The sequence below is a fragment of the Coregonus lavaretus genome (assembly GCF_964263955.1).
Source record: "Coregonus lavaretus genome assembly, chromosome: 12".
NCBI lineage: Eukaryota > Metazoa > Chordata > Actinopteri > Salmoniformes > Salmonidae > Coregonus > Coregonus lavaretus.
Genome location: NC_139999.1, coordinates 27,456,950 through 27,479,824, shown reverse-complemented (window position 1 = coordinate 27,479,824; position 22,875 = coordinate 27,456,950). Strand labels below are relative to the sequence as shown.

Here is a 22,875-nt window from a genome sequence, read left to right as displayed (position 1 = left end):
CTACAGCTCAGTGTTCAACAGCATATTCCCCTCCAAGCTTATCACCAAGCTCAGAACTCTAGGTGAAAACATCTCCCTCTGTTGTTGTCATGTGTTGCTACCATGCTGTGTTGTTGTCTTAGGTCTCTCTTTATGTAGTGTTGTGGTGTCTCTCTTGTCGTGATGTGTGTTTTGTCCTATATATAGTGGCTTGCGAAAGTATTCACCCCCCTTGGCATTTCTCCTATTTTGTTGCCTTACAACCTGGAATTAAAATGGATTTTTTGGGGGTTTGTATCATTTGATTTACACAACATGCCTACCACTTTGATGCAGAAAACATGCCTACCACAAAAAACTTGAGTGTGCATAACTATTCACCCAAACATAGCGTTTTCCAAAAAGCTCAATTTTAGTCTCATCTGACCATAGTACCTTCTTCCATATGTTTGGGGAGTCTCCCACATGCCTTTTGGCGAACACCAAATGTATTTGCTTATTTTTTTCTTTAAGCAATGGCTTTTTTCTGGCCACTCCTCTGTAAAGCCCAGCTCTGTGGAGTGTACTGCTTAAAGTGGTCCTATGGACAGATACTCCAATCTCCGCTGTGGAACTTTGCAGCTCCTTCAGGGTTATCTTTGGTCTCTTTGTTGCCTCTCTGATTAATGCCCTCCTTGCCTGGTCTGTGAGTTTTGGTGGGCTGCCCTCTCTTGGCAGGTTTGTTGTGGTGCAATATTCTTTCCATTTTTTAATAATGGATTTAATGGTGCTCCGTGGGATGTTCAAAGTTTCTGATATTTTTTTATAACCCAACCCTGATCTGTACTTCTCCACAACTTTGTCCCTGACCTGTTTGGCGAGCTCCTTGGTCTTCATGGTGCCGCTTGCTTGGTGGTGCCCCTTGCTTAGTGGTGTTGCAGACTCTGGGGCCTTTCAGAACAGGTGTATATATACTGAGATCATGTGACACATAGATTGCACACAGGTGGACTTTATTTAACTAATTATGTGACTTCTGAAGGTAATTGGTTGCACCAGATCTTATTTAGGGGCTTCATAGCAAAGGGGGTGAATACATATGCACGCACCACTTTTCCGTTATTTATTTTGTATAATTTTTTGAAACAAGTAATTTTTTTCATTTCACTTCACCAATTCGGACTATTTTGTGTATGTCCATTACATGAAATCCAAATAAAAATCAATTTAAATTACAGGATGTAATGCAACAAAATTGGAAAAACGGCAAGGAGGATGAATACTTTTGCAAGGCACTGTATATATATATATTTAAATCCAAGCCCCCGTCCCGCAGGAGGCCTTTTGCCTTTTGGTAGGCCGTCATTGTAAATAAGAATTTGTTCTTAACTGACTTGCCTAGTTAAATAAAGGTTAAATAAAAATACAAATACAAAAATGTGTGAAAAATGTTGATATCAGTCCCATTGCTTAAATGGGATTTGGGTGAACTATTCCTTTAATTTTTTCCTTTTATAATGTATTTTAATAACTTTTTGGTGCTTGTGTAGGCTACCAGTCCAGACAAAATATTAAATGGTTTTAGAAGATCCGGATGTCAGCTTTATGTCTTACTCAGATTATTCAATATTCAGTTGTAATCATCATTATCCTGTGAAAAGATGCATAAAGGATGCTGTCTTTGTCTCACACATTTGGCAGACTTTGACCCTCTATAGATGCGAATCATGTTCAAGGGAAGCTTTAAAATATCACAATGCATTTCCTCTCAATCATGATATTGTTCTTTCACACAGGCCTAAGGGGAAATAGTAAATGATGGGTGTAGCAGTTATAGATTCCTTCTATATAAAAATAAATGTGAAATGAAAATCAAATTGTATTTGTCACGCTTTGTAAACAACAGGAGTAGACTAACAGTGAAATGCTTACTTACGGGTCCTTTTCCAACAATGCAGAGTTAAAGATAAAGATAAAAAATCTAATATATAAATAGTGACACTAGGAATAAATCCACAGTGAATAACGAATAACAATAAAGAGTAAAAATAACATGGCTATATACAGGGAGTACTAATACCGAGTCGATATGCAGGGGTACGAGGTAATTGAGGTAGCTATGTGCATATAGGTAGGGATAAAGTGACTAAGCAACAGGATAGATAATAGACAGCTGTAGCAGCAGCATATGTAGTGTGTGTCTGCCTATTTCAAGACCCGGCATATGGGGGTGTAGTGAGATACCCAATGGGCTGAACGATTCTCTTCTCATCACTCATCTTGAAAAAACGTATACTAAAAACGTAGAAATCAATCCGCCATCATTAACACAATAGAAAAATCCAATGACTTATTATTTAAAAGGGAATAGCATGGGCGACCGAGAAAAACACATTGCTACAATTTAAGGCCAAGTGGCAAACAATAATGCAGGCACTAGGGATGGGGTGTGTGAGCATGCGGGTCTGGGCAGATGCGATGTAGTCTATGTTTGTGTGCATCTGTAAATTGTTGTTCGTATGTATAAGTTTGTATCTGGAGTTTTAAAAAAATTGTTTCTAAACACTTCTACATGAATGTGGATGCTACCATGATTACGGACAGTCCTGAATGAATCGTGAATAATGATGAGTGACAAAGTTACAGAAGCACAAATATCATACCCCCAAGCAGTGGCGGCTCCTGAAAAAATTCTCAGGGGGGGCAATTTTTCTGATGATTTAGGTGACCTACACACATTTTAAAAAAGATATGTCCAGCAACAACATGAAGACAGGGGCAGCATATAAGTCAATACCAGAAGCATTTATTGACTGATCTCAAAAGTGTTGGCTTACAAAAGCAAAATAAGTTATCACAGTAAAAATAATCAAGGGTGTTCTTTCACATTCCTCAACACTGCATAAACAATATGCATTTCCATAAAACACCTCATCTAATTGTGCCACAAAGTTGACAAGTCCAAGAAAAATACCAGGGTTGGTGGAGCCCTCAGTTTCATCTTTGCCTCGCAAAGCTAACTCAAACACTCCGCAAAACTTCACACACTGTATTAACCGGCTGAGGATGTGGCGGTTCTTGCTAACCTCATCGTTGTGGCGGCGGACAGCTAGCCTGTATCCCTCATCCAGTTGAGTGGCAATGTTCACTCTCCCCAAAGCAGACAATCTCAAACACCTATCCATGTGGGTCTTTGACAGCTCATGTTTCTTAATCTTTTCTGAAAGATGGTGCATGTCCGTTACACCAGTCGCTGTCCAAGCGGTGCTGTCTGCCGTGCCGCCTTCAGGGTGAAAGAGTAAGCAGGGGTAGTAGAAGACTGCATTAGCTACATCGCAGCCTGCTAGCCAGGTTTTTCGTTCGTACCAATTTTTGGAAAATCCTCGGGTGTAGGACTTTCCCCCTTTAGTAGAAACCTGTTGAATTATTAAATTTGGTCTGGGAGGTCCTAATTGTTTCGTTGCCAATTTATCTTGATTTGTTCGCCGACAAAAATGAACTTCTTTCAAAGAGACAATCGAGTTGCACTGAACGCTAGCCATCTTGACAGTAGTACGTGAATTGATTGACGCTGCTACCCGCTCTTTTCTTAGTTACGTTCATGGTTATGTTACGTATGACGAAAGCGCGTAAGTGCAAGCCCTCCCGGAACCCATAGAGATTGTATTGAAAGCTCTGATACAGAGTCTATGAGAGACTTCTGGGGCGATTTTCAACCTGACTGAAATCGCCCCAAAAGGGGCGGGGCCATTTGAAGCACGACTTTAGCCTGATTGGACATTTAGTGGCAGATCAGACGTCTAGATTAGAACACTGATAACTACTGTTGCCGTGATATAATTGATTAGAAAAAAAATCCCTTCCTTTTCCTGTTTGGCAGTGCGTCGCCCATATCACCCTAATGAACACACCGCCCCTGCCCCCAAGACATGCTAACCTCTCACCATTACAATAACAGGGGAGGTTAGCAGTTTTTGGGGGGTATGATATTTGTGCATCTGTAACTTTCTCACTCATCATTATTCATGATTCAATCAGCACTATCTGTAATCATGGTAGCATCCACGTTAATGTAGAAGTGTTTAGAAACATATTATTTTCTTATTTACAATAAAAATGACTCCAAAATAGGATACATTATTTACCATTCATTTCTATTGGGCACATAATAATCTGAAACCCAACCAAAACAAACAGCAAATGCATCCAACAAGTCTGTTGATTCACAAGCTTGATGAATCATTGTGTGCTAGGAATATGGGACCAAATACTAAACTTTGGACTACTTTAATACACATATAAGTGAATTTGTCCCAATACTTTTGGTCCCCTAAAATGGGGGGACTATGAACAAGAAGTGCTGTAATTTCTAAACGGTTCACCCGATATGTTTGAAAATAGCCTCGAATTAAAGCTGACAGTCTGCACTTTAACCTCATAATCATTGTATCACTTAAAATCCAAAGTACTGGAGTACAGAGCCAAAACAACAACAAAAATGGTCACTGTCCCAATACTTTTGTAGCTCACTATATTTAGCAGCCTTGTTTAGCAGTCTTATGGCTTGAGGGTAGAAGATGTTCAGGGTCCTGTTGGTTCCAGACTTGGTGCACTGGTACCGCTTGCCATATGGTAGCAGAGAGAACAGTCTATGGCTTGGGTGGTTGGAGCCTTTGCAAATGTTTTGGGCCTTCCTCTGACACCACACGATGTACTGGGCCATACTCACCACCCTCTGTAGCGCCTTACGGTCGGGTGCCTTGCAGTTGCCGTACCAAGCGGTGATGCAGCCAGTCAAGATGCTCTTAATGGTGCATCAGTATAACTTTTTGAGGATCTGAGGGCCCATGCCAAATCTTTTCAGCCTCCTGAGGGGGAAGAGGCGTTGTCGTGCCCTCTTCACAACTGTGTGGGTGTGTGGACCATGTTAATTCCTTAGTGATGTGGACACCAAGGAACTTGAAGCTCTCGACCCGCTCCACTACAGCCAGGTCTCTGACCTCCTCCCTATAGGCTGCCTCATCGTCGTCGGTGATCAGTCCTACCACTGTCGTGTCATCAGCAAACTTGATGATGGTGTTGGAGTTGTGAATGGTCACGCAGTCATGGGTAAACAGGGAGTACAGGAGGGGAGTAAGCACACACCCCTGAGGGGCCCCCGTGTTGATGGTCAGCGTGGCGGATGTTTTGTTGCCCACACTCTCCGGCCTGGGGGTGGCCCGTCAGGAAGTCCAAGATCCAGTTGCAGAGGGAGGTGTTCAGTCCCAGGGTCCTGAGCTTGGTGATGAGCTTGGAGGGGACTATGGTGTTGAATTCTGAGCTGTAGTCAATGAACAGCATTCTTACATAGGTATTCCTATGTCCAGGTGGGTGAGGGCAGTGTGGAGTGCAATAGAAATCTGTGGATCTGTTGTGGCGGTATGCGAATTGGAGTGGATCTAGGGTGTCTGGGATGATGGTGTTGATGTGAGCCATGACCAACCTTTCAAAGCATTTCATGGCTATTTACATTTTACATTTGAGTCATTTAGCAGACGCTCTTATCCAGAGCGACTTACAGTTAGTGAGTGCATAAGTTTTTTTTTTTTTTTCATACTGGCCCCCCGTGGGAAACGAACCCACAACCCTGGCGTTGCAAGCGCCATGCTCTACCAACTGATGTGAGTGCTATGGGGCGATAGTCATTTAGGCAGGTTACCTTGGCGTTCTTGGGCATGGGGATGATGGTGGTCTGCTTGAAACAAGTTGATATTACAGACCGGGTCAGGGATAGGTTGAAAATGTCAGTGAAGACACTTACCAGCTGGTCAGCGCATGCTCTGAGTACACGTCCTGGTATTCTTTCTGCTAATATTAACCTGTTTAATTAAAGGTCTTACTGCCATTGTCTATGGAAATCGAAATCACACAGTCATCCGGAACAGCTGGTGCTCTCAAATGCACCTAACTTTATGGATCTGATAATTTGATGGGCCATCTACCAGGCTGTCATCTTTTTTTAAAGGTGATATTGTTTTGTTTCATTTTAAGGTTGAACAATTTGTGTTTTGTGCACAGGGTGACTGGGAGTGCTGAAGCCCAAAGTGCAGAAATATGAGGGGAAATACAGTTCCCAAAAATGTAATAATGGACAAATTATCCCTAGATTTAGACTAGGCTTCCTTGAACAAAACGTTGCTTGTTTATGGAAAAAAAATTGTACTGTGTGAGCGCGTGCATTTGTTTTTGCGCGTGAGGGGGCGTAACAGAGAATGGGAGGGGTGATGCATGCAGTGCCCAGTTTAGCAGCTTGAAACATGATCCAGCGGAGCCACGAAGAGGCAGGGCTGTAGACTAGAAGCATAGTGTCATCACATCGGTACTGGAGTTCGGAGAGATATGTGAATAGGAGCGAAGAGAAAGAGAGTGAGAGAAAGAAAGAAAGAAATATAATGTGTGTAGTGTAGAGAGAATGGGAAAGGGAGTAACTGAGAGCATTCAGCATCTGACAAAGCAAAGGCACGGTGTCTCATTTTCCTGCGTATAGCAGAGGAGGATGGAGCCTTGCCGGTTGCGCCAGAGGACTGGGCGGATAAGATGATCTGTTTGTGGATATCATTGTGGTTTTTTTCGCACCAATATGAAAATGTATTTTCTGGAGGTTTGAGGAGAGCGATGGTTGCATCACCTTGAACTGCCCTGTCAATCTCATTTCAAGGAGCCACATCATAAGAAACTCCGTGGGGAACTGGCCTTTTGGAGGATATGCAGGAATAATATCGGTTTGGTTGTTAAATTATTTTAACAAACCAAGCATTAAAACCAGCGGTTATCAGTTTACCAGTATGATGAACTCTTTTTTTGATACTTCGCCTGCTGCTATGATCGCTACAATTCCTGTCAGGGGTATGTCCACTGCTGGTTCGGGCGCGGTAACCAGTGCTCTACGAAATGATTTGGGGTCCAATATCCATGTCCTGAAGACTCTGAACCTGCGGTTTCGCTGTTTTCTTGCAAAGGTTCATGAACTAGAGCGGAGAAACAAATTATTAGAGAATCAACTGCAGCGAGCCTTGGAGCAACAACGATACCAAGTATACACTCGTGAAGTAGCTGTCCAAACCGACTCTACTGAATCCCGAATGCCTGGTACCATTTGGAGTTTCACGCACGTGAGGAGACACGGCGAGCGCTATGAGACTCTCCAGGGGCCCGGTGTATCCTGGAATCATCCGGACGGTGTTGGGGTTCAAATCGATACCATCACACCAGAAATAAGAGCTCTGTATAATGTGTTGGCTAAAGTCAAGCGAGAGAGAGACGAATACAGGAGAAGGTAAGTCCCAACAAACTACTGCATTCCGACAGTGACATCAGTGCGCATTTCCCATTGCAGCAGTTTTAGGCCTGACTGAAAGCAGCAGCATCAGTCGAACTTTATTTCTGCATAAAAATCTAACTGGATGGTAATACAATATGATGATTATTTGTCACCAGATAGGAATGAATGAAATACGCCATGCGTAGCCTAATATAAAGAATCTGTAACTCTCAACCTCAAATTTGCCAATATTTTGAAAGGTGGACTGATTCATTGCATAAAGGCATATTTTGGCAGCAAGGGTTTTGTAACGCTTGCCAAAACCATGCGATTGCACGATGCCATCTAGGCCTCAGTTTAGTTTTAACTCGACAGATTTGTTGAAACTTTTTACTTCATTGTTTAATTTTCACTCTACTGAGTCTGCAGGCGTTTTTCCCAACCCAGTACTAACACACCTGTTTCAAATAATGAACTAATCATCCTCCATGATTGGTTGAATGAGGTTTGTTACGGCTGGCTGGAACAAACCCTTACACGCTGTTCCTCCCTGGGACCAAAGTTAGTTACCCGAGGGCCGTCATTCATCTGTTCCCTCTGGGTGTTCAGCTCAGCCAGACCGAGCCGCCTGCATGCCCAACCCATAACTAAACTCTAGCCCCAACACAACTTCCTTCCCATCTTTTCTTTTTTATGTCTCATGGGAAAGGTTTGGAAAACAAAAGTTTAATAAAAACACCTACACATTAACACACAGAAACAGTACATCCTCCATATAATTCAATGTATTATTATTATTTATTTTTTTTACCTTTATTTATACAGGTTTTTCTCATTGAGATAAAAATTAATTTTTCAAGAGAGACCTGGTCCAACAGCCGCAGTGGGAACAAAGTTTCAGACAAAACTACTTACATACACTAACACAACATTGAACAAAACTATAGACACACATACAGTACAACAATTACATATTACGTAAAGAAACACGAATGTCATAACTAAAAAACAGCTGTCCTAAAGACAATTACACTCTTCTGTGATATTTAAATCGACCAAGTGTTTAAACTCCACGAACGTGACTAGATCACATCACATTTTTAAATGGTCAGGAGAGAATTCCAAGGCCACGGAGCTGAATAACTAAAACTATTTCTACCATGACCTGTTCTAATTCTTGATACTGTTAAAAGCAAATGAGAATGGGACCGGCATTGATATTTATTTACTGACCTGATAAAAAAAAAGAACAGAGATAAAGTGGCATTTTACCCAGCATGGCCTTATAAATCAGTGTATACCAGTGTTTAAGCCTACGCAAGGTCAATGACGACCAGCCAATCATGCTGTAGAGATCACAATGATGTGTTAGACGTTTTTGATTGGTAATGAATCTGAGGGCTGCATGATATACTGAATCAAGTGTTCTCAGGGTAGTGGTTGAGGCCTGCATATATATATATATATCACTAAAATCTAAAACCGCCAGTAATGTACATCATACCAGCTCCTTCCTGGCCTCCAGAGAAAAACAAGCCTTATGCCAGTAATAAAAACCTATTCTCAGCTTGAGCTTCCTTATCAAGTTCTCCACATGAACAGTGAAGCTCAGCTTATCCACCCACACTCCCAAATATTTGTACACTTTGACTTGCTCTATAGTATATCCATCCAATGTAGCAATGACATGATTAGTAACATGCCTGGCATTTGAAAATACCATGCATTTTGTTTTACCCGAATTCAGAACCAGCTTCAAATCATACAGATTCTGTTGTATGGTGTTAAATGCTCTTTGGGCATTTTCAAAAGATAAAGATAAACTACTACCACTTGAATAAAGAACAGTATCATCTGCATAAAAATGAACATCCGCTGTTTCAATATGATCCCCAATGTTGTTGATATACAAAATGAACAACAGTGGGCCCAAAATAGAACCTTGCGGAACACCTGAGCACAACTCTATGGACTCATATTTACAAACATCCCCCATTACACATTGTGTACGATTTGATAGGTAATTTATAAACCAATCTAGAGCATGACCAGTAATTCCACAACATTTTAACCTTTGCACCAAGATGTTGTTTTCTTGGAGGTAGGCCTTCAGCTGCCTACTAACTAAGGACTCCAGTACCTTAGACAGTACAGACAATTTTGATTTGGGTCGATAGTTGTCAAGTAGCGAAGGATCTCCACCTTTGAAGAGAGGCAGTACAAAAGCAGATATCCATAACTTTGGGATTTCCTTAACGTTAAAAATGCATGTTAAGGGGGAGCAATGATGTCTACAGCTAGGTGTAGGAGGCGGGGGTCTAGATCATCAGGGCCAGGGGATTTCTTTCTATCAATATCTTTCAGGGCTTTATGCACTTCTGAAACAGAGAAGGATGAGAAGGAGAACCTGGCGAAGGAGTGCACAGGGGTGTCAGGTAAATTCATAGGGGCTCATTTAGACCTTTAACCTTTTTAAATAAACTGCCTGCATCTAGAAAAATGATTTATGGCTTTCAGAATAGAGGTTCTCTCAGTTACAATCTGTGTGTCTACCAACAATTGTTTGGGAAGCTCTGTAATTTATGTCTGCGCTTATATGAACATGACTGGGAATTCTAACATATCTGTATCCATTCATCATCATCAATAGCGTCTCCGAGGTCTTCCTCAGATTTTTGTCTGACGTATTTTGTGTCATCGGGGAAAGCCTCTATCAACCCCTGATACAGTTTGGAAATCAACTTTAGAGGTTTGTCAGACTGCCTTAAAATAGTATTGATCTTTGAAGCTTCTTGCTTGTCCAGTGTTTGCTGCACAGAGAAAATAAAGTGTTGTATCTGCATTAGTTCACCTCTGCGCCTTCACAGACTGGTCTTCCCTGGCTGCCTGACCCTGATGAGCCACTGTCACCTTCTGATCCTGCTCAGATGAGGCATGACAAACAATTACCTTGGTGTACATTTATACATTATATTATCCAAGAATAGAATCAATGGTTCAATAATTGAAATTACAATTATTCCCAGATCCCAGACTGTAGCCTACCCATCAACTCAAGATGGAACTTTGTATCCATTCACAGATAGGTATAGCTAATATACTGCAAAATTAACCTGAGCTCCGTAGACTGGTCTTCCCTGGCTGTCTGACCCTGCAGGGACACCTGTCACCATCTGATCCTGCTAAGACATGATGAGCATAGTATAATATATAATATGCCATTTAGCAGACGCTTTTATCCAAAGCGACTTACAGTCATGCGTGCATACATTTTTTTTGTGTATGGGTGGTCCCGGGGATCGAACCCACTACCTTGGCGTTACAAGCGCCGTGCTCTACCAGCTGAGCTACAGAGGACCACAGTGTTGTGTACTGACTGTGCACCATGACAGTGAAGCCTGTAGAGCTGTTTATACCGTGTCAGTGTGAAAAGTAGGGAATTAGCTAGGGAAACTGACAGATCAATAACGTTACATTGCTTTCCTGACTAATAAAACTCTCATCGCGCTGAAAAAACATCAGAATATCAGTCTTCAATCGTTTGGCCGCTGGTTTCATCGTTTGATTCAGGTCTAGTGTGATTGAGGCAAAATAATAGCAAAAGTTAGTGAGCTAGATAGCTAACGTTAGCCAACTTTTGGCTAGCTCTAGCTAATGGTACATCATCAAATTTACTTCTGTTGAAACGGGACAAAACAAAGGCTACAAAACATTTCCATATACACAACAGCTGTTAAGATACTGCTACCTGACAGATAGCTAGCTAGCACTGAACTGGCTGTGGTAGCTACTAGCTAGTTAACTAGCTGGTAGTAGTTCATTCACTTCAGTCGAGAGGGGATGAAACATTAGCTAACGTAACATGTCAGTTACACTACTAGCTCAGCACTGGGAATATTTGTTTATTCTTCTGTCAAACAGCAGTTACCCTGCCATTGAGATCAGTCAGCTAAAGAGTGGCCAGTTTCTGCTCTGCTTGCTTTTACAACTCGGAGAAAGAAATACATCTGAGCGGTAGATCTCGGCTTGCTTTTTGACTGCGAAAGTGGTCTTTACTCAGAAATGGTTGGTGACCACTGTCCCAGAGGATTTCCTGCAGCATCCCTGGCCCAGGTCACTACTGGCCAGCTTGGCTGGCTACTACAGGGACCCTGTCAACCACCTCTGTTGCCCCATGATTCAACCAGGGAAGCATTCCGTAGGATCCTAACTGAACCAAGAGTTTGGCTATGGGACAGACTCACTTCCATGCCCCCACACTGACTCATACTGATGAAGTCATGAACTGTGTTTAGTAATCTAGTAAAGTAGCCCATTTGAAACTCTGCTGCAAATGACCGGCAAGGAATGGAACAATCTTGCAAAACCCTGCTCACATTATGGTTGGGAAATACTAGCTCCTTGTACCTTTACCAGCTCCTTGTACATTTCTGCAGTTAAGGTAAAAAAGGCATAGGCCTAATGCTTCCATTGCTAAAATCAGGGAGTCAGTAGCTGTCAGTTGAGGGCACAGATATACCCCTGTCAAAACCACTTGTATAGTCATACATTTAACTGCTAGGCTTCAGACACTATTGATATTCATAGATGCACTTCAGCTAATAGCCCTCAAATAAAATAGCAATTCATTCTGAGGCAAGATTGCATTTCCTGCTGTTCAGTATTGAATGGACAGAACATTCAGGCATGATGACAACTCAACTGAGTAGGATAGTCTGTCAAAAGATTGGCCTACAGCTTACTAAATCAAATCAAATTGTATTTGTCACATGCGTCGAATAAAACCAGTGTTGCAGGAAATCCTCTGGGACAGTGGTCACCAACCTTTTCTGAGTAAAGACCACTTTCGCAGTCTTACAAGCCCTGGCTACTGCAGGGACCCTGTCAACCACCTCCTGTTGCCCCATGATTCAACCAGGGAAGCATTCCGTAGGATCCTAACTGAACCAAGAGTTTGGCTATGGGACAGACTCACTTCCATGCCCCCACACTGACTCATACTGTTATAACTTGTAAATAAGACTTACATTCTCACTTGGTAATCTCATGCAGAAAAACAGACATTGGTGATGTCATTTCATGGGTCAGTAATTAGTCAGTGAACCATTCTCACCAATATTTTAATCATCGACATGCATGCCAGTCTTTCCTGGTTGAGGGTTGACGAGAGATTAACTGCTTCTCTACTAAAATCTCTAGTAAAATCTTTGAAATTGTTACATGTTGCGTTTTATATTTTTGTTTACTATAATATTATGGTTGTTTGTTTTTGCTGTTCTCCAAATAGCCTTTTAGAGTTTTAAAACTGTGTAGAAATGCAGTAAATTAGCTTCCTGCCATACCCTAGGTTTAGCTGAACTGATGCCACTGACTTTCAGCCCAGTGTGCTGATTTATTCAAGCTTCATGAGTGTGGACACACACCATGAGATGGATTGCCAGCTGTATGTTCATTTTCTGCTTCTTTCCAATGAAACCTTCCCAGATCCAGTGCCCATTTTGTAATCTTCAGGAAAAACAGAATGATTTGTCACCAGCCAACACATCATCACAATATTGATATATCTATGGAATTAGTTTGGACAGGAATTTGTTTTTGTCAACCAGATTTGGGAAACTTTAGATCTAAGTATCTGATACAGTATCTAGAGACATGGCAAGAAGTAATTAATTAAATATGTTAAACATGTCATGACAGGATTTGTTATTACATGATTACATATTGTTCCCCCAGGGAACAATAATGATAAACTTCTTTCTAAATTGCTTAGTGCACAGTTGCACAATGTTTATTGTTTTGCAGTTGTGCAACAGTCTCTGTTATTTCTTGGTCGCAAAGTTTAACGCCAGATTTGGGTAAGAGCCTTACCTCTTGTCTGATTTTATAACAGACTTTTAACAGTCTGAGCATGACATAGATTTACAAGCAATAATTATTTTTGGGGATGCACACACACATACACATGCAGGCACACACACGCACACATCGTCCCATGGATGGGTGATAAGCTCAGTAAGTCAGTGAGATATCCACATGCTGGAATATGTGGACAAGAAGGTTACATGTCTTTCATGTTGACAAATGAGAATAGAAAGATAGGTGACCAGGTTCATTACCAGTGCCCCAGTTCAGATTGTCTCCTTGAGATTCAGCAGGAATATTGCTGTATATCACTGTGATAAAGATCAGACGGTTGTCAGGACAGTTGTGTATGGTGGTTTTTCCCTCCAGGACTTATTCAGGATAGGCTACATGATAAAAACCACATCAAAGCAGTGTGGCTGAAGACAGCTTGGTAATCTCTCCTTCACCCATATACAGTATGTGTTGTTTATTGCTCTCCATTACTGTAGTAATGGACACTATATCATTTTACCATGTTGGCTGATTAATGATCGTTTAGTTCATGTAAACCAATGTGAAAGTCATCCATACTTAATACCAAAGCAATGGTTGAGTATGAGAACCACACACATAGAAAGAACCACATCTCTAAGCCTATCATGAAAAAGGTATTTGAGCTCCATCCCAATCACTCACACGAGAGAGATGGAGAGAGAAGGAGAAAAGCAATGTCCTCCTTGTCCCTTGTCCCTTTTTATTGACAGTGTAGTGTGGCAATAAAGTGTGTGTGCATGTGAGTGTGTGTCTGTTGCGGAAGTATATATATTTTTTTACTGTAATGTATTATCCTTCTAGTGTGGTGGTGACACAATACGACATTGTGGTTGTGTGGGTTTTTTGTTGAATGGCATGTAGGCTTCACACAGGCTGTGTGTGTGTGGTAACTTCAAATCAAACAAGAAAGAGAGAATAAAGAGATGGATCATAGTTGTAAATGGGCAATAAACTGATTTAGAGTCTGATTTAGTTGGACGGATGCTTGCTATTTCAAAGCATCCTGCAGTGGGATGTTACACAATTTCTATTTGCAATAACTGCAATTATGACTACCCAGGTTTCGAACCTGTGACATCTGCACAACTCAATGCCTTGTTAGACCTGTGAGCTAATCCTTACAGTAGGCATAAGGTTTGCGAGCTAACACAAGTCTTCTGTTCTCAGGCAAGGTTACTCATCATGTGACCATAGTTCACTGAACCACCTCTGTTACACAATGCTTACTGCAGCAGTTCAGACACAGCGTAGCCCTCCATGACACATCAGCAGTAAACTATGCCCCAGTTGGGATTTGAACCAGTGATCCTCCATTCTTCCTAACTGTTCGGCCATGCCACTGGAGACGATCCACTGCCTTCCCGGATGCCCTTTGAAAAAGGACCTGTTCCAAATCCCAACCAGTGCAGGCATGCAGCACAGCTCCTCGGGACAGTCAGTTTCTTCCTGCATTAATAATTGAAGGCAGCTGAATTTAGCTGCATCGCCGAGTGTGGATCAATGAGATGAGAATCCTGAGGAGACACTTTCTCTCTGCTTTGATCTCTCTGCTGCTGTTCAGAAGATGAAAGGACTAATTGGGCTTGTTGGGTCAGATTTAGCTGCCTCCCCAACAGGAGGATAAAGACCTGCCCACGTGAAAAACCTAATATGGGTAATTACAGAGCACAATGACCTCAGGTTTCAGGTTGGAACTGTATAACCATTTCTCTCGTCTATATCCAGTTTCTAATGATTCCCCAAATATAAACACATTTCTGCTGTATGTATGCACAACTTTTCCCACTGTTGTGGTCTGCTATATGCAATCTAGATCTGCTGTTCAGGTAGAACTTGCCCTGTACACAGCAGTCAGTCAGTCCCAGACTGCACTGCATCCTGGCACTCAGCCCCCTGCTGATAACCCCACTTTCTACCCCCTGCTGATACACAGGCAGAGTGAACTCATTTCTGAGAGCACACAGCTCCTGGTGATACTCTCTCCCTCTCTCTCTCTCCCTAGCCCTGTGGAGGTCAACATAGTGATATCAGACTGTTATCAAGGTCAGGACGTTTTCACAGGTATCTATGTCATTAGAAGCTCTCAATTATCCTCAGTGGAGTTGATGATAAGCTGCTTTTCATGAGAGGCTGCAGGCTAACAGTAAGGTCAATGATAAGGATATAGAGTGCATTGGTGTGAAGGAGACAACAAGGAAATGTGGTTTCTTTCCATATTGATTCACAACAAAGAACTGTGGTTTCTCTCCATATTGATTCTGGGGGAAACTCTGGGTGGGTAGTCACGTGATGGAACCGCTCTTCCTTGTTTGCCTCTGTCTGCTTTTTCAGTGAGTGTACCACATTCCTGGAGCAGCACTGGTGCAGGTGGAGCTGATTATTCATGGACATCGATGGAGCTGAGCGCAGAGGCACACTGCCATGTATGAAAGTGCAGGAATGCACCGGTCTCTTCTAACCACTGTTTACCGCTAGAGCAGGAGGCTATGGTCTAGTCTAGTGGATAGGGACATTCAGTGGTGAACATTCACATCAGGAGGGGCATTCTACTGCTGTACAATGGATTTACAGAGGATTTGGGTCTATCTGTGCACGTTAGTGAAACAGACACTTACTGTATATGTGCCTTTATCACTGCTGTATTTCAAAATCTGATTAATACAGAAGAAACATTATCTTGGTTGACATAAGAAGCTACAAGACTTAGTACACAAAGAGACGGCCTCAATCACTTACACACCCTGGGCTTAGGGTAGAATGGCCTTTTTATGATAGTGTGCTAGCGATTTAGGGATCGATATGGGTCAGTGTATTTGATCTCGTTATGGGTGAGTGAGCTCAGACAGGGATATTAGAGCTATCTCTTACATATGCCGTTGCATTAGACCAGGCTAGACATATCTGTCTTAGAGACACAGTAACACTTAAGATACACTTAATGCAGTGGGATGGAAAGCACATTAACCTTCAGTGGCAGCGTTTTCATTATGTCTATTTAAGTGGCTCACCATGCAAGGGCTGGTCATCATGGTGATGTAGACATGCTTTTCTGTGGGATGAAAAGCGAGCCCAGATATGTACTGTATGCAATGAGTATCTATTATATTTAATAGCCATTCAGATATAGTTTGCTGTAAGTTATCATTTTGTGGGCAGGCACTGTGGTGCCACCAACCTCTCTTGTGACCGATTCTAAACTACCATTCGATTTATTGGCACTCTTTCATCTTATTTTCACTAAGTGATCTTTGTAACCTACTGTATATTGAATTAGGACGTGTTGGTTTTGACATGCTGTACCTTTAAGCCAGGGGATAAACAACCATGATGGATCATGATGAGAGTGAGGGGAATTGAGAGTGGGATGATAATGGGGGGAAGCTGACTTCCTGTAAAAACAGCTGTCATGTTTTCATGGGAGTTCTGATTTATTTTACACTGTCTACAGGTGTGTGTACTTAGATGATAAAAAGGGATGTACAATGGGGTATTATACAGGGATAATGGAATGCAGATACATGGCTTTCCCGTGGTTTAAACTGTACACACCCCGATTAAGGAGGATTTGTGCCAAAGGTCCTCTCTAATGAGTCTATCCACCCACAGTTCCACCCAAATCAGGCCTGAGCATGCCATGGGGTGTGTGTCTCAGTGGTGACAAAACACATTTCATAATACTCCCCAAATTCCCCCTCATTTGTTAACTAGAAAATCCCATTGAAATGCACCATTATTAACCTAAAACAGAATTTCAAAAAGACGTGCTAATTTTCCACCATGAACTATGTTTTACCTTTTCAGCTCTTGCTTTCATGCAGTTTAATGGCCCTCTATATCTCTTGAGTCAATAGCCATGAGAGGACAGCCAATGTGCTGGGCTCCAATGTGGCCTGCAGGAAGTGAAATCTATATAGTGGAAACATCAGTACAGAGCAAGAGTGTGCTCAATTGTACTCAATTGAGAATGGGTGGGTGGGCTGCAGGGTGGGTTGGTTTTGCAGACCTCAGTAAAAAAAAAAAAAACCATTACCCTCAAGCACCTCATAAATAACAAATTGCATCAATGTGCTGGAACTGTTGATGCCCTTTCCTGGGATGAAAGTAACATTTTACTTTGAGATTTTTTATTGGATAAATGAAATGCCACATAATTATCTTTGGTGTACGATACAGTGAAATGGCCAGCCTGTGTCTGTGAGGGAGAGACTGAGACATCACACAACTGCTAAACCAGTTGTAGAAAACCATACATTCCTTATGGATTGTAGAAGAGAAAAACAATAATCTATTCTGTGTTCCTTATAGAAGTCCCTGTTGTCAGGCATTATTCAGCATCTCTCTGTGAGTGAGCTTTACAGCAGTGGGTCTAAACCTTGTGGCCCAGCCTTAGAATCCGCAGACTCAGGAGAAAAACTAAGCATTAGGTGTGGATGCTTTGTAACATTGTCTCCTGCATCTTGCATCAGTTTATGGTGTTTTCAAAATGGCAGCCAGTGCTAACGTGACAAGTCCCTGCAAACCCATATTTAATGTCTGCCTGTTTAGATAAAATGTCAGCAGCCTAAAATTGTTACTGTTGATTAAATGCAATTACCTGTGCCCTATAGAGCAATTATGTGTTTTTCCTTCCAGGCTGTTCTTTGATCACACCTGTCAACCCAGTGCCTTGTATTAATATGGGAGATTACCTGTGTGGCTGGCACGTGAGGCAGTCAACCAGAGCTCTGCCAGTCTTTTCACTGGGTGTGTCCTTGTGGAAGAGCCAATGGACAGACTGTATACCCCCTTGGGGGCAAAGAAGGGCCATCATGTGTTTACACAGTTCAGAAACTGCAGACAAGCCTAGCACACACTCCTATTGTGTGGATAGTCGAGTGGTGTGTGGCAATGCATGGTGTGGGCCAGGAAAGGCCATGGGATTAGGACTGTTACAACGTTGGCTCCAACCCATCCGGCACTACACCCTCTCCAGGGTATGTCCTATGGTCCCTATACAATGTATTTTGTTGAGCTAGACTTTGATGAATTCAAAGTTACACATTGTGGGTTCATCAGCAAATAGCTGACGGAATTGTGAATGATGTAAAATGACTATTTACTACAGACTACCGAGGCCCTTCTCTGTATCCTTAGTGTACCCAGAGCCCGTTGTGTGTTGTCAGAACCTAACCCTTAATGGTTTCTTAGTGCTAGGATTCATGGAAAAGGGAGTTTCATTATACTAAGATTTAGAATACATACACTACCAGTCAAAAGTTTGGACACACCTTTTTCTTAATTTTTTACTATTTTTTACATTGTAGAATAATAGTGAAGACATCAAAACTATGAAATAACACATATGGAATCATGTAGTAACCAAAAAAGTGTTAAACAAATCAAAATATATTTTATATTTGAGATTCTTCAAATAGCCACCCTTTGCCTTGATGACAGCTTTGCACACTCTTGTCATTCTCTCAACCAGCTTCATGAGGTAGTCACCTGGAATGCATTTCAATTAACAGGTGTGCCTTCTTAAAAGTTAATTTGTGGAATTTCTTTCCTTCTTAATGCATTTGAGCCAATCAGTTGTGTTGTGACAAGGTAGGGGGTATACAGAAGATACCCCTATTTGGTAAAAGACCAAGTCCATATTATGGCAAGAACAGCTCAAATAAGCAAAGAGAATCGACAGCCCATCATTACTTTAAGACATGAAGGTCAGTCAATACGGAACATTTCAAGAACTTTGAAAGTTTCTTCAAGTGCAGTCGCAAAAACCATCAAGTGCTATGATGAAACTGGATCTCATGAGGACCGCCACAGGAATGGAAGACCCAGAGTTACCTCTGCTGCAGAGGATAAGTTCATTAGAGTTACCAACCACAGAAATTGCAGCCCAAATAAATGCTTCACAGAGTTCAAGTCACAGACACATCTCAACATCAACTGTTCAGAAGGGACTGTGTGAATCAAGCCTTCATGGTCAAATTGCTGCAAAGAAACCACTACTAAAGGACACCAATAAGAAGAAGAGACCTGCTTGGGCCAAGAAACACGAGCAATGGGCATTAGACCAGTGGAAATGTGTCCTTTGGTCTGGAGTCCAAATTGGAGATTTTTGGTTCCAACTGTCGTGTCTTTGTGAGATCCGGTGTGGGTGAACGGATGATCTCTGCATGTGTAGTTCCCACCGTAAAGCATGGAGGAGGAGGTGTTATGGTGTGGGGGTGATTTGCTGGTGACACTGTCTGATTTATTTAGAATTCAAGGCACACTTAACCAGCATGGCTACCACAGCATTCTGCAGCGATACACCATCCCATCTAGTTTGGGCTTAGTGGGACTATCATTTGTTTTTCAAAAGGACAATGACCCAACACACCTCCAGGCTGTGTAAGGGCTATTTTACCAAGAAGGAGAGTGACCTCCACAATCCCCTGACCTCAACCCAATTTACATGGTTTGGGATGAGTCGGAAGGAAGGAAAAGCAGCCAACAAGTGCTCAGCATATGTGGGAACTCCTTCAAGACTGTTGGGAAAGCATTTCAGGTGAAGCTGGTTGAGAGAATGCCAAGAGTGTGCAAAGCTGTCATAAAGGCAAAGGGTGGCTACTTTGAAGAATCTCAAAAATAAAATATATTTTGATTTGTTTATCACTTCTTTTGGTTACAACATGATTCCATGTGTTATTTCATAGTTTTGATGTCTTCACTATTATTCTACAATGTAAAAAATAGTAAAAATTAAGAAAAACCCTTGAATGAGTAGGTGTGTCCAAACTTTTGACTGGTACTGTATTTCAGTCTACCTGGTTTTTCTTAATGATGATCCCCTGACATTGTTTAAAGGAAAATACCACTCACAAACTATATGTTGGTATTGGTTTCATTAATCCACAGTCCCAAAATGTTTTGCATGTCAGCAATCAAGTTTTCAAGATCTAGAACTTTCAAAATACAATAAGTGTTGCAGTATGATGCGATTTGCAAAGCTCATTATAGTGTGACACTATCTGTATTTTGAAAGTTCTATTCCTTTAAGCCCAGTGTGTTTGATCTGGTTTCAAGCCGGTAACTACATGCAGACTCAACATATACAAGTAACTAGCTACAGTTGCTGCCAGTCCCCATTTAAGAAGCAATAATACCCTGCATGTAAAGACAATACATTAATCAAACTCACAGCTTATATTTTCCAATACAGTGAGGGAAAAAAAGTATTTGATCCCCTGCTGATTTTGTACGTTTGCCCACTAACAAACACATGATCAGTCTATAATTTTAATGGTAGGTTTATTTGAACAGTGAGAGACAGAATAACAACAAAAAAATCCAGAAAAACGCATGTCAAAAATTTTATAAATTGATTTGCATTTTAATGAGGGAAATAAGTATTTGACCCCTCTGCAAAACATGACTTAGTACTTGGTGGCAAAACCCTTGTTGGCAATCACAGAGATCAGACGTTTCTTGTAGTTGGCCACCAGGTTTGCACACATCTCAGGAGGGATTTTGTCCCACTCCTCTTTGCAGATCTTCTCCAAGTCATTTAAGGTTTCGAGCCTGACGTTTGGCAACTCGAACCTTTAGCTCCACAGATTTTCTATGGGATTAAGGTCTGGAGACTGGCTAGGCCACTCCAGGACCTTAATGTGCTTCTTCTTGAGCCACTCCTTTGTTTCCTTGGCTGTGTGTTTTGGGTCATTGTCATGCTGGAATACCCATCCATGACCCATTTTCAATATCCTGGCTGAGGGAAGGAGTTTCTCACCCAAGATTTGACGGTACATGGCGCCGTCCCTTTGATGCGGTGAAGTTGTCCTGTCCCCTTAGCAGAAAAACACCCCCAAAGCATAATGTTTCCACCTCCTCCATGTTTGACGGTGGGGATGGTGTTCTTGGGGTCATAGGCAGCATTCCTCCTCCTCCAAACACGGCGAGTTGAGTTGATGCCAAAGAGCTCGATTTTGGTCTCATCTGACCACAACACTTCCACCCAGTTCTCCTCTGAATCATTCAGATGTTCATTGGCAAACTTCAGACGGGCCTGTATATGTGCTTTCTTGAGCAGGGGGACCTTGCGGGCGCTGCAGGATTTCAGTCCTTCACGGTGTAGTGTGTTACCAATTGTTTTCTTGGTGACTATGGTCCCAGCTGCCTTGAGATCATTGACAAGATCCTCCCGTGTAGTTCTGGGCTGATTCCTCACCGTTCTCATGATCATTGCAACTCCACGAGGTGAGATCTTAAATGGAGCCCCAGGCCGAGGGAGATTGACAGTTCTTTTGTGTTTCTTCCATTTGCGAATAATCGCACCAGCTGTTGTCACCTTCTCACCAAGCTGCTTGGCGATGATCTTGTAGCCCATTCCAGCCTTGTGTAGGTCTACAGTCTTGTCCCTGACATCCTTGGAGAGCTCTTTGGTCTTGGCCATGGTGGCGAGTTTGGAATCTGATTGATTGATTGTATCTGTGGACAGGTGTCTTTTATACAGGTAACAAGCTGAGATTAGGAGCACTCCCTTTAAGAGTGTGCTCCTAATCTCAGCTCATTACCTGTATAAAAGACACCTGGGAGCCAGAAATCTTTCTGATTGAGAGGGGGTCAAATACTTATTTCCCTCATTAAAATGCTAATCAATTTATAACATTTTTGACATGTGTTTTTCTGGATTTTGTTGTTGTTATTCTGTCTCTCACTGTTCAAATAAAACTACCATTAAAATTATAGACTGATAATTTCTTTGTCAGTGGGCAAACTTACAAAATCAGCAGGGGATCAAATACTTTTTTTCCTCACTGTATGTACAACCTCCTTCCCTCAATGTTAAACCTATCTAATCCAGTCCCCTCTAAAGTCGCATAAATAAGCACTATACTGTCTGTGCCCTTTACATGCACACAGGCATACACACACACACACACACACACACACACACACACACACACACACACACACACACACACACACACACACACACACACACACACACACACACACACACACACACACACACACACAACGTTAGCCTGAGGCTTAACATGCAAAGTTTAAGACCGGCATGTTGGACACACACAACCACACACGGCATGCTGCTCTACAGTTTTTAGCCTCTTAGAAATACAGAAAATATGTACATATTTGTGGACATAAGGGTATTCTAGAGTCAAGTCAGGCTTCACCCTCCCAGCTGCTTGTCCTTTTCAATGTTATTGATATGTCTGTAGTGAACATTGGCGGTTCAAGCTGGTTCAGTGTGGTCTATTTGAAGTGTAGTATTTATGGCTGTGGTCTTCCTTCCCAGTAAGGGTAGGCAGCAGAGGAATCTGATGAGTCATATAATACTTACTGTGCCATTCAGAACTCAACCACTTCTCATTCGACCAGTATTGAACCATGTACATATCTAAGCCAGTTTTCCAATGGGCATCAATATTCATTCATGATGTACAGTGGGGAAAAAAGTATTTAGTCAGCCACCAATTGTGCAACTTCTCCCACTTAAAAAGATGAGAGAGGCCTGTAATTTTCATCATAGGTACACGTCAACTATGACAGACAAAATCACGAAAGAAAATCCAGAAAATCACATTGTAGGATTTTTAATGAATTTATTTGCAAATTATGGTGGAAAATAAGTATTTGGTCAATAACAAAAGTTTCTCAATACTTTGTTATATACCCTTTGTTGGCAATGACACAGGTCAAATGTTTTCTGTAAGTCTTCACAAGGT

The 22,875-nt window shown here is 41.8% G+C and overlaps 1 protein-coding gene across 1 annotated transcript in view; it reads left to right on the top strand.

Annotated features, from left to right (window-relative positions):
• Positions 1 to 6,318: 6,318 nt before the first annotated feature.
• LOC311137871 (intermediate filament family orphan 2-like) overlaps positions 6,319 to 22,875 on the top strand; it is a 38,232-nt gene continuing 21,675 nt past the window's right edge. Inside the window, exon 1 of the mRNA XM_084172476.1 lies at positions 6,319 to 7,273. Coding sequence (XP_084028602.1) covers positions 6,783 to 7,273 — 491 coding nt within the window. The 5' untranslated portion in view covers positions 6,319 to 6,782. The remainder of the gene's footprint in view (positions 7,274 to 22,875) is intronic.